We start from the raw sequence: 13218 nt of genomic DNA on the forward strand, positions 1-13218 counted from the left end.
ATGTTTTTGAATGTATTATATCTAAACAACAGAAGCATTTCTTTTAATGTGTCATTTTAGGTGCATTCCCATTGTGAAATCTGTTTTTATAATTGTTTGATTTAATTAGTTACATTTGTTTAGTAATGTTACAACAGGACACTAACTTTTGAGACAGGACAAGTGTCAGTGTTGGTAATGGATTACACAAATTGCTTGGAACAAGAGTTGCAACTTTAAGACAACCTACAGGACATGCAGTTTTTATAAATGTTCAAGTGACCAACATGAAGCAAAGTATAGTTGACTAAAACTATATTAAAGCAAAAAAACTAAATAAAATTCTTCATTTAGACTTAAAGCTAACAATTTTTAGTTTAAGTAGTATGTCTAAAACATTAAAATTTGCAGTCAAAATGAAAGGCAAATTGTGAAAATTTCTGAATTTGAAGGAAGCAAAACATTTTTGAGAAAAAGTGGAAAAGAAGAGAAGAAAACAACTTAAATTACATCGCACTCAAGACATGGAGATAAAACAGTGGACACTTTTTTTGTGTAGCATAACTGATGCCACATCTATCAGTAAGTGTGCAGTACTTACGCCCATCTCCAGAGTTCTTCATGTCAATAGATACGTCTGAGCCTGAAAACAAGCAGTCAGATAAATATTCAGGTTTCACCTGTATGTATAAAAACTTTGACATAATCTCTCTGTGTGTTACAAAGCTAAGGTGTATGACTTCAGTCAAAGTGTATGACTTCAGGAAAAAAATGGTTTTCTTTTTTCACCAAACCCCCACCCCAAAAAAAAAAACATTTTTTGGTGAAGAACATTAATGGGATGTGACTTACTGTAGCCCAGAGACGCTACACCTAAAAATAAAGACATACATTAGTATATATCCTTACTCACAAACAGCTGAGTAAACTAAACAAACAAACATTTTAGTATAGATGACACTTAGAGTGTGAAGGTGATTGACAAATGCACTGCAAAGAAATAAAGCACTTACTTGAATTAGGGGAGACATCAGAAGAACCTATAAATACAGAAACATTTATTAAAACATTTAATAACAAATTATTTGTGTATTAAATCTCCCAACTTAATAATTACAACCTGATAAGAAATATCTTTAGAAGTTGAACAAAAATCTACAGATTATTCCTGTAAAYWTGATTGAAGACTTGAAGCCTATAGACTAATGGTATGATAATGCTGATTTTCTGAAATGTGTGCATTCCAATGGTTGGAAAATCCAGGGGATGAATGTTAAGCTAGAGCTCAGAAGAAAACATTTTCATAAATGAAATATTTTTGTTTCCAGATTTATCTTTAACTGTGAATGCAAATACATTGTTTGATGTTGTAAATACTGTACGTGAAAACACAGGGCATGTAGAGGAAATTTTATAATGATTGATGACTTAGACAAATAACATTAATGATCTAGAAAATAGGATGTTCAACAACAAGCAAAGCTTTTTAAGAAGTTGACATTTTTATAATCTTCAAAGGAAAACCTAAATCAAAAGCATCTGGAAATTTGTATCAATTGATGTGTTTTTATCTGTTACATTGATATTCTACCTATAGTTTGCACTTACGTTACTTTTACTGAGAGGAACTGATGTGATATAAACAAATTACTTCAAGTATGTGAAAAAAAGTAAAAATATACCTTTGTCTCCATTCAAGAGGGGTGCTTTGACGTCTGCACATAGAAGCACAGATAAGGTATGAGAAGAGCAAACTGCTTGAAAATCTTTTTAAACAGTTATTTTCTTTATTTTTATCCATCTATTATCTATTTTCAGTTATTCGTTAAGGGTTGCTGGAGTGCTGTTGCTTATCTACAGCGGTCATTTGCATAAACCAGCACCATTCCCAACTAAATAAACATGCCGGCTAGGTAATAATATATGGCTATGTACCACTAAAAAATATATGTTTTCAATTTCAATGTACTGGTCAACTGACATTTATTTAATGATTTATTTAGTACAAATTAGAAAGGTTGGTTGTGATTGTTTGAGTAAATGATGTCAGTATTGTGTTGAATATAAATATCTGGGGAAAACATTCACATTGCTACAACTTTCACAAACACTGCACTAATGCAGAATCATACATAAATAAAAAAAACAGCAATTAAAAGAAATCCTACATACCCTTGTTTTGGCTGGCGGGGTTGCCATTAGTGTCTGCACAAATAGAGATACACATTTACAGGTATGGTGACTAAACCTATTTAAATTTAAGTGTATGATACTGAAAGGTTTACACTAAAGGAAAAAAAAATGTCACCAAAAAAAAAACTAAAAAAACATTTTTTGGTGAAGAAAATTAATGTTATGTGACTTACTAGAGAAGGCCACAGACGCTGTTTTTTTTTTTTTTTTTTTTTTTTAATTAGTAGGGTTTAAAACAATAATAATGAAAATCTACAGATTATTCCGTTAAACATGATTGAAGACTTGAAGCCTATAGACTAATGGTATGATAATTCTGATTTTCTGAAATGTGTGCATTCCAATGGTTGGAAAATCCAGGGGATGAATGTTAAGCTAGAGCTCAGAAGAAAACATGTTCATAAATGAAATATTTTGTTTCCAGATTTATTTTTAAACATGAGTAAGTGCTGGAACAATGATCGGTAAGTGGACGAGTTTTCCATTAGAGAGTATTTAACAACTACCTGTGACTATATAAAGAAAGAACTGTGAATGCAAATACATTGTTTGATGTTGTAAATACATGAAAACAGGGAATGCAGAGGGAATTTTATAATGATTGATGACAAATAACATTAATGATCTAGAAAATAGGATGTTCAACAAGAAAAGCTTTTTAAGAAGATAAATAAAGAAGCTTTAAAAGAAATAAAGCACTTACTTGAAGGAGGGGATTTGCCTTTAGGGCAATCTATTAATACAGAAACATTTATTAAAACATTTAAAACCAAATTATTTGTATATTAAATCCCCCAACCTAATGATCCCAACCCGACAAGAAGTAACTTTAGAAGTTGATGGTTTTAAATAATGATTTAAAATAAATATATATTATTTTAGATAAAAAATAAAACAACTCTATGACCATGTTTTTTTTAATTAGCGGGGTTTTAAACAATAATAACAAAAATCTACAGATTATTCCTCAAAATATATTTGAAGACTTGAAGCCTACTTGAAGTCTACAGACTAACAACTACCTGTGGTTGTATAAAAAAAGAACTGTGAATGCAAATACATTGTTTGATGTTGTAAATACGTGAAAACACAGGGAATGCACAGGAAATTTTATAATGATTGATGACTTAGACAAATAACATTAATGATCCAGAAAATAGACTGTTCAACAACAAGAAAAGCTTTAAAGAAAATAAATACAGAAGCTTTAAAAGAAATAAAGCACTTACTTGAAGGAGCTGATTTCCGTTTAGGGCAATCTATTAATACAGAAACATTTATTAAAACATTTAAAACCAAATTATTTGTATATTAAATCCCCCAAACTAATGATCCCAACTTGACAAGAAGTAACTTTAGAAGTTGATGGTTTTATATAATGATTTAAAATAAACAGATATTCTTTTAGATAAAAAATAAAACTACTCTATGACCATGTTTTTTTTAATTAGCGGGGTTTTAAACAATAATGACAAAAATTTACAGATTATTCCTCAAAATATGTTTGAAGACTTGAAGCCTACTTGAAGTCTACAGACTAACAACTACCTGTGGTTGTATAAAAAAGAACTGTGAAACAAAAGGTATACAAGTTATATTTAATAGATAAAGGGGGAAAATATCTTACCAAGTCGGCTTGTCTTCATCTTAAGGTAAATAAGCGCCCCTCCAATGGCTGCAACTACAATCAGGATGGTGACAACAGCACCAATGATGATGGGTGTATTTCCATTGTCTTCCACAATGATGTGATCTAAAACAAAACAAATTTCATATTAATTTTAGTTCACGTTCAGTACTTCTGTGGATTTTAATTCTCAGATTACAACAGATATAAAATGTGTATGTAGTTGAATCCATTTCAACTATAGATATACAAATTAAAAAAAACTCACATTGGTGTTAACTATTTTACACTTTACATATTTATTTTTATCATTGTTTTCTCTCAGATTTAAGAGTTTCAGACCAAACTAATTTTATTTTCAAAGATAGCCACAGTAAATATAAAATGCAATTTTTATTAGTAAAGTCATGAGTTAGTCCTCTGCTCTGGATAACAGGATTCAAGTGCCTTAACCGCTCTTTGCTGCCAAACCTGCACAGTTAAGTCACTTAAATAGAACTTGCCAGACAACATAAAGTAGACCAAAAGATCTAACAAAGAAAAAAAAAAACCAACCCATCATTTCCCGATCTAAAGAAATGAAACACTAGAATATTTTCAATTCTAAGATTTTTCTGAGATTTCTCTTAGGTATGTACGATAAAAGTTATTCACAAAGCCCCTGAAGAGAGTTTATAACATGACAAAATGTTAGAAGTATTGAAGGTGACTTTTAGTGAGCCTACGAGTGTCTTAAGCAGGGAAGGTTGTGGAAAACCAACAGAAGAAATGCAGATAAACTGGATTGTTTCTTCTATTAACTAATCACAGCACCTAAAAGGCAGCATTGCACTTAGCAACCAGGTCAACCACGGCTCCAAACTAAGACAGAAATTTCTGTCATTGTAATTTATAAGCTAGCTATTAAGACATCATTTAGTGTGATGGGTGTTGGATTGGAATTGAACTTTGTCAACCAGCTTTGATTTTTAAAAAACAAACTGATATGATAAGTGCAACAAAAAGTTTCTCACCCCACTTCTCTTCAACATGCATTTTAGAGGCAGGATGATTAACTTCACAGGTGTAGACGGAAACGTCAGACTTCAAAATCTCTACATGATCTCTTCTCTGGAAGGTGTTGTCGTTATTTGGGCGAACTCCAGTGGTCACCAACCCGTCCTCTAGAGTCAGGACACGCCCATTTCTTTTGATGTTCATTGTGATGTCCTTTGGTAAGAAACCCGTAGCCAGACACGTCAAAATTGTGTTTGTCTCAGACTTGGCTTTACGAGTGAACAMATCCACTTTAGGTGGAGCTGGTGAGAGAAAAATGGAAAAGTTTGYTGTAGAATAGACAACATGTATGGCAGAAATTTTAATCAATGATATTTCCATAGTCATATGCTTTTATTCATGAGATCATTTAAGCACCTAAAACATAAAAGGCCTTTTTTTTTTCAAACAGCTGAATTTTTTGTTAGACTTTGTTCAGGAAATTATTTTTAAGCAAATCTGAGATAAGCATATTGTTAGAGAGAGCATATGGATAAAAAATAAAAACATTAAAGGCAAGAAAATATACACACAGGCATTTTCAAGCTGCTCTTTCCCAAAGTCTCTAAACTTGGTCATCCATTCCATGCACTCCTTCTCCAGGTAGCCCTTGGTGTATTCCTTCAGCACCTGGACCTCATCCCACTTCCTCTTGGTTTCTTCTGCTGCATGAATGGGAGCAACCCAAACCTGTGCGGCATCGTCAAAGGACAGGAAGTCGCTTCCGTCATAGTTGTACATGTCCATCCCACGGATAAACTTCATCGACCCATCAGACTGAGTTTCACCCTCACAGCCATGCATCCACTGAAGAATATGGGTATCTGTAAGAAAACATAAGAGAAGAAAATTAAAAACTATGGAATAGAAAAAAATATTTCTAGGTTTTTAGACAAGTAAATATTCTGAGAATAAATAATATGTATCAATCTACCTGTGTTATTCTGTCTCATTCGTTTCATCAATATGTCGATGTTGACCTTGAACCATTGCTGCTTGCTCTTTCTGGACTGGGTGCCTTTCTCCCAGTACTCTTTTTCGAGATGCTTTTTCATCCAGTCCTGTTTGGGAACTTTTGTTTGGTTGTCACTGTCATAGTAGTCGATCATACTGTTATCCAGTAAACCCATAGCGGTGAACTCATGCACCCCTGGGAGATTCACTGGTTTGGAGAAGGCCGTGTAGATGTAGGTGAGGGAGTGCTTTTCTGTAAGACAAAAGACAGAAAAATAAATTGTGTAAACCTTGAAATTATTTAGGTGAAAAATGGGTCATAATCTTTGGCTCAAAATGCTCCTGGTATTTAGTCATTTTTCAAATTGAGTTTAGACATTCATAATACTTAATATTTTGTTTGTAGTTATTGTTAAAAAAAAAGTTTACTCTTTCAGAGAGGGGMGAGAGAAAAAAGTAAAACAGATGTACTGCAGGAACAAAAAACACACACACAAAAACCCCAGTCTTGATGGCACTCATGTCAAAACTATCCCAGTAATGCTGTCTGRCCACATTCAGCCAGACTGCCCCACCTTTAGGCTGTTTACCTGTAACTATCAAAAAAGACTGATGCCTTCCTGGAACAGCATTTTATGTAATGGTGAACAATATTTGTTGGGTTGAAGTTTAAATGTATATTTTTTAGTCTCATACATRACTWATCTGCCATAACCATTCTACGTYTTAATGTTCCATGTTCCCAAACATTATTTGATAAGTYGGAGATTAGAGCTCATTAACTAATTTCCTTTAAAGTTTTKACCTTTTAAAAATTTTAGACTGTTATTAACCWTCYACCATCAGCATCCTTAACACTTTAACATTTAAAGTGTTCATCTAAACAAAGGCGAAGTTTAGGTGAAGTTTCTGGTTATCTGGTATGATATATCCTCCACATAGGATTCTGGTTTCCAAATTATGAACTAAACACACATAGCTAAATATCAACAAACATATATTCCAAGTTTAATAGAACAATATATTGAGTTACTAAGACAAATGYCACAARCCGTTTTACTTTCACTTTAACAAATGCACTTTAAATTGCCAAAGTAAAAAAAAAGAAGAAAAAATAAACAACACTTACCGCAGTTGACCATCATTCCCGTCCCCAAAAGGACCAAAASAGCCAGGAGCGACATTCTGAACCCAAATTAGGCTCCTCTCCTCAGGGAGAACTACTTATGTTCGGCTGTAGGATGGTGCTCCTCTGTGTTTGTCCCAAAAGCTCACCTGTTAGACTGGTTCTCYGTTTCTTGATCTTGTGTTATTCCTTCAGCTCTGTGCCTTTAGGGACCGTCGTAAATCAGAGAACTTTTTTACTTCCTTTAAAATCAACTTAATTTTCAACCACTTACACATCTGCCACAAAAATAAGCAGCAATAAAACTTAAACACGGTAGAGCAGCTGTTTTGCAACACATGCCACTTTGGTCAAAGACGTCAAGATTTAGCATTAAAATATATTTTATTGAAGATATACAACCTTAARTCACTCCAAACTGTATACATTTTTCAATGCAACATGGAAATTTCTGATTTTGTAGAAGTCAACTAAACCACAATCAAAAAAAAGATAATTCACAGATGACAAAAATCAAACTGCAAAACTTARAACATTCAGATTCAAAGCTCAATTTTAAGTCTAATTTAGTACAATTATAATTAAAATTMGAATCAATAAATAATTATACAACAAAAATGGTAGTTTGCAAAATGCKTTGGGTTTGTTAAATGCTACAATATTTCAGTTCTCCAAAATTGTATCGCAACAAATTATCAATCTGTGGATATTTTTCTCATTTATTAACATAAAAACAATTAAAAAGACAAAGAACCCCAAACACCCAAGTAATCTACAGTAAGACACAATTGAAAAACACACAAAATAAAATTTATAGTCAATTAAAAACATKTTCAAATATCTCCAAACAAATAGATACATTTGAGWTTGACAACTATTTGCAAAATCCTTTTCTAATTGTTGTCTTACTAAARTGTATCCAAAACAGGTTTGTATTTATTTCTTTACAAGTTCACATATATTTGATGCACTTTCATTTTATCATCAATTTGGAACCAGATTCATCTCGATATGTACAAAAATAACAACAAGAGAAACTTATTAAAATGGATAAAAAGCAAAAATGTTTTGCGATAATTAGGGCAACATGACTTTAAAATAGGATCTGTTTTCCATACACCATCCAATTTCAAAGTATTTTTCTTGTTTCTTTCCTTAAAAAGACATTACAAATTAAACTAAATATTTTCAAAAACTTGCTTTCATTTCAATCATCCCTTCTGGGAGTAGATCTGACTAAAATACAAGTGGTAAATCATGCTTGTAAAACAAGATGGTTGGCACTYGGTGGGCTGAGTTCATTCAACTAAAGCCCAAAAAAGTACATTGATTACACAAAAAAATCCAGATTTTCCACAAATTAAATCTTCAAAAATAGAAAATCAGATTACTCAATCACATCGATTCATTGTCAAGCCTTAATAACAATAATTACAATTAGCTTTCTTTGGTACTTAAATTAAATATCATTATGATTGGATATGAAAACATAACAATTGTAAAATGTGGCTCATTTGCTTTCTTATCAGTTGCAGTTTAAGTCAACAGAGTTCACGTTCAGTAGAAATGCTCAGATTTACAGAGAGCAGTGAACGCTCCACCATGTCTTTGAAGATGGGGTTGTTTTTACARTTAGTTACTTCCTTGTATTGTGTAGCAATAATAAGCTCATGGCGCATGTTTCATTTCTCTGATTTGGTTGAGAACTTTAAATGTTCCTAGAAACTAAAACGTTTATTTGATACTTTCCACCCATCTAATGTTTTGGAAATGCTTTTTTACACCACTGGAGCTACATGAAAAGAAACACCTGAATAAACCAAATCGGATTTTACTCCTCTAATCTGGATGCTAATATCAGTTATTAATCATCAATTCAGTTAGAAAAATTGTCTCATTGTTTGTTACATTTATCACATTTTATATCTGAAATGCATGACCTCGTTAAAAATATATGTAATTTATAAGCCTATTCAAATTTTAGTACTTTAAAGTTTCCAGGAGCCCACTTGAATATTTAGCAATACCATATTCAACATAAACTCCTCCTTTCCTTGAGTTTTAGTTTCCTCAATTGTAAGTAAATTCCAGTTACATTAGCATGTATTGGCCAAGTTACTTATCTAATGTAACAAACCTCAACCTATGGGAACATAAGTTATTCAATTATGTGATTGACCTTGAGTATCTTTATATATCCATAACAACACCTTTACTGTACAATATATAAATGCAAAAAGTGATCTAAACCTTTCTGTGCTACCACCAGAGTAATGTTCTGAATTTTCACTCGATAGTAGAAAAACCACAACCATAATGAAGGATGCATTCCTGTTAGAGGTTCTGCCATTGAATATGTTTGAAGCATATATACATGTAGAAGTGAAATGTAACCCCATAAAGAAGTGAAATGTAACCGAATAAAGAAGTGAAATGTAACCCCATAAAGAAGTGAAATGTAACCCCATAAACTGAGTTTCCCCTGCTGTTTAGAAATATCTGCTATGAAAAATACCAACACCTCAGAGATTCTCCTACTGATCTGTAAGACAAATGAACAAACTACTGTCTAGTACAAGTTCTGGTATCATTTCAAGTCTAGGCATGATTTGTCTACTTTATGCATTCTAGTACTCTTAAAACTTTTTTGGAGGTTTCAGTCAGTTACTTTGAATTATTCTGAACAAATATTTTGCGTTTATTTTCATTTGCTGGTCAGCTTGAGAGAGCATTTTAATCTAAATTCATAATTGTATCTTATTCATTAAGTTTTTAAAAGAAATGTTTTGGGTTTTGTAAGTTTCAGTTGATTTTTGTAACATCGTTTTCACTTTGAGACAGTTCCTAATGAGTGACACATATGGAATTTAGTAAGCTTCCCATTTTTGAAACGCTGTTACAGCTTTAGGGAAAGCTCTTTCACAGGAAAAGCTCTACAGTCTTATAGATTTGAATGCAACAGCCCACTCGAAATTTGGTAGTTGCTGAAATGAAATTCAGTTAAACTAAAGTTGAACAACAAAAACACCTGCTAAGGTATCCAAGTAACATTTCAAGCATTGAATTAACAGCATGATTATTGGCCTGTATGACAAAGCAGCTTAAAGAATAAAAAGCATGTTTTTTTAAACACACGTAAAGAAAAATCTATTGAACTGCAGCTTCCCTAACTATAAAGAGCCTTAGAGGCAAGCCAACAGAATAAAAGTGCTCCAAGTTTCCGTGTCATGGGTTAAAAATATGCGCCAAACTGGTTATTCAGGCTGCAGCGACGTTTGCAGTCATCTAACCAGGGCTCAGATGATCATCACTTTCCATTGAACTGTGAATTACTTGACTGAGGAGTCTGCCTTTAATCGCTGGATTCTTTGGCTGTTGGGACAAAATAACAAATCTTTGTTCAGTAAATGTGAATTTCCCTGATTTACATCAATACATGGAATGAGTTTTTTAGGTTTTCAGCTACCAAACTAACAGAAATGCATTTAAGCATGAATACCAACAGACTCCCCTTTTACTTTGGATTACATCATTAAAAAGACAGGAAGGTTTTCTGTTCTTTCAGAAATTAAAGTTCATGCAGCACCAGTTATGCTATGCCTGCCACCATTGTGCAGTACTTACAACCAGCTCCAGAGTCTTCTGTGTTAAGAGATTCGTCTGAGCCTGAAAACAAGCAGTCAGATTAAAAATCTGGTTTTACTGGTTTGTATAAAAACTTTGACATAATCTCTGTGTCTTACAGATACGCAATAAACCAAACTGTATCATTACACACTGCTCAAAAAAATAAAGGGAACACTTAAACAACACAATATMACTCCAAGTAAATCAAACGTCTGTGAAATCAAACTGTCCACTTAGGAAGCAACACTGATTGACCACGGGGACCCTCGTCGGGTCAATCAGTGTTGCTTCCTAAGTGGACAGTTTGATTTCACAGACGTTTGATTTACTTGGAGTTATATTGTGTTGTTTAAGTGTTCCCTTTATTTTTTTGAGCAGTATATATGCAAGARCACTCTTGCTGGTTCAGTTATTTTCTGTAAATACTTAAYATGGATCTTAGTGGTACTTACTCTTTTTATCCGATTGTCCAGATGAAATCCCACTTTCTGCAAGCACAGAGAGAGATGTTTTAAGAAATGTAAAAGTGTCTATGGTCTTCCAATTTTTTTTTATTAATTTCTGATTTCGTCAGTTTCCCCTTATGCACTTTTTTCTACATACAATGTGTGTGTGTGTGTGTGTGTGTGTGTGTGTGTGTGTGTGTGTGTGTATATAAACTTTATCTCATTTGGATAAAGTGGTAGTGATAAATAGGAAAAAAATGTCACAAACAAGATATTTTTTATTGAATTATTCAACCTTGGCTGTTGTTGTCTCCCTCTCCTCCAGCGTCTCCTGTAAAGAAATAGTTTGTAATAATTGATGACAACATAGGTAGGACAATATTAATGGAGTTTAAAACAGGCTTTTCAAMMTTTTTTTWAARGKWARSMWTWWTTWWWAWYCYYMAARGRAAAMCYTAGATCAAAAGCTTCATKAAATGTATATCAATTAATGTGACAATTAAATTTTTGTAGGTTTTACAAATTGTGATTTTAGAACTTTATGACAATCAGAAAAACTGCCCAGAGTTTAGTTCATTTGACCCAAATTGGAAGCAAGTTGATTTGAAATGGACACATAGATATTTCACCTTCAATATCTACTCAAATTATGCCCAGAACTGCTGCTATAGAAATAAAATGAAATAAAATATACTAAGGGGAATAAATTTACCGTTAGTTTCACTCAGGAGGTGCACGGTAGCGCCGTTATCTCCTGTACCTGCACACAGATGTACATACAAGGTATATGAAGACCAAATTGCTTTAAAATCTTTTTAAACACTTCTGTTCTTCATTTTAATCTATCCAGCGTTGTTTACACTCAATCATCCTTTAAGGCAGTGGTTCCCAAACTTTCTCTCCTGGGCCCCCCCAGTGGTTTCCAAACATTTTCTGGGCCCCCCCTATTACAAATAGCTGTCTGGTTGAACATGTGTGTGTGTGGGGGTGGAGGGGCAGGGAAAGGGGAGCGACTTTTCTGGGGGGCAAAATGAATGTACGTAGCTGAACATAGACAACAACATCAGTAGCCTACAGACTACTTGTTAAGCTTAAGGTGATGTATTGTTATTAGCTAGTCATCTTTTAGCTAACATTACCTGCATCCAACAGCTTTACTCAACTCAGTCGGTTAGTTTAGGGGAAAAACTGTTAGTTTAGGGGAAAAAGTTCTTTGCGTCTTGCTGGTTTGCTGCCATGATTCTAACACACCTGCGTAGCTCTGCACAGCAGCAGCAGGTCTCCTTCACGGCGCACAGGTCTAAACCCAGCRYGAGGGTCGTAGCGCTCATGTTACGTTTAAAGGCGGCTCGAAAAACAGGTTACCACATGTTAACAACGGATTAAACAGTTTTAACTGCTGATAAAAGTGACAGAGGACACAGATATGGGAAGTGTAGAAGCCCCTACTGTATCAAATTGACATAGGAATAACAGAGAGTTGGCCATTCAAAGGTAAAAACCGAATGCATACAGCGTTCCTGTTTTTTGTTTTTTTCATCCAGACGGCTTCCCGCGCCCCCCCCCCTAGGGGGCGCGCCCCACAGTTTGGGAACCTCTGCTTTAAGGATTGCAGGGGAAATGGTTCCCATCTCCAACGGTCATTGGGTGAGAGGTGAGGTTCACCTTGGATAAGCCACCAATCCATCACAATTAAACAGAGACACACAGCACAAACAACCATGCACACTAACATTTAAAGACAGTTTGCAGTAACCAGTTAACCAAACATAGGTGTTTCTGGACTATGGAAGAAAGCTGGAGTACACAGAGAATCCACACATGAATGGGGAGAACCTGCAAACTACAGAAAAACCCCAGGCTAGGATTTGAACCCAGGACCTCGCTACTACTCGGCAACAGTGCAAACACCTGAAACCACTGTGCAATAAATCCATTCCAGCTGTGAGGTGGAATGGACAGCTGACAGCTGTCTAAAAAATKTATTCAATTTTTTAGACATTGAATAAATGTCTAAAAAATGATCAGGATATTCAATGGTACTAATTACCATTGAATTAAGCAATACAAAATGACAAACACTTACCGTTGTTGAGGGTCATGTGACCATTGGTACCTGCAAAAACAGACACACACATTTATTGACAAGAAGATTGAACTGCTTCACAAACTTGTATTTTTTTATTAAATAATCAGAAACTAGCATCATGAGCATAAAGTAGCATTGACAC

At 33.9% G+C, this 13218-nt stretch overlaps 1 protein-coding gene across 1 annotated transcript in view; it reads right to left on the reverse strand.

The window, feature by feature from the left end:
• The window catches only part of LOC103472789 (H-2 class I histocompatibility antigen, Q10 alpha chain-like), an 8932-nt gene extending 1852 nt beyond the window's left edge, over positions 1–7080 (reverse strand). Inside the window, exons 1-12 of the mRNA XM_017307618.1 lie at positions 6918–7080; positions 5769–6041; positions 5368–5658; positions 4813–5097; positions 3800–3925; positions 3402–3431; positions 2876–2905; positions 2152–2184; positions 1662–1694; positions 993–1019; positions 832–852; positions 581–622 (exon numbers count right to left, since the gene is read on the reverse strand). Coding sequence (XP_017163107.1) covers positions 581–622; positions 832–852; positions 993–1019; positions 1662–1694; positions 2152–2184; positions 2876–2905; positions 3402–3431; positions 3800–3925; positions 4813–5097; positions 5368–5658; positions 5769–6041; positions 6918–6972 — 1246 coding nt within the window. The 5' untranslated portion in view covers positions 6973–7080. The remainder of the gene's footprint in view (positions 1–580; positions 623–831; positions 853–992; positions 1020–1661; positions 1695–2151; positions 2185–2875; positions 2906–3401; positions 3432–3799; positions 3926–4812; positions 5098–5367; positions 5659–5768; positions 6042–6917) is intronic.
• Positions 7081–13218: the final 6138 nt, after the last annotated feature.

The sequence above is a fragment of the Poecilia reticulata genome, linkage group LG11 (genome assembly GCF_000633615.1).
Source record: "Poecilia reticulata strain Guanapo linkage group LG11, Guppy_female_1.0+MT, whole genome shotgun sequence".
NCBI lineage: Eukaryota > Metazoa > Chordata > Actinopteri > Cyprinodontiformes > Poeciliidae > Poecilia > Poecilia reticulata.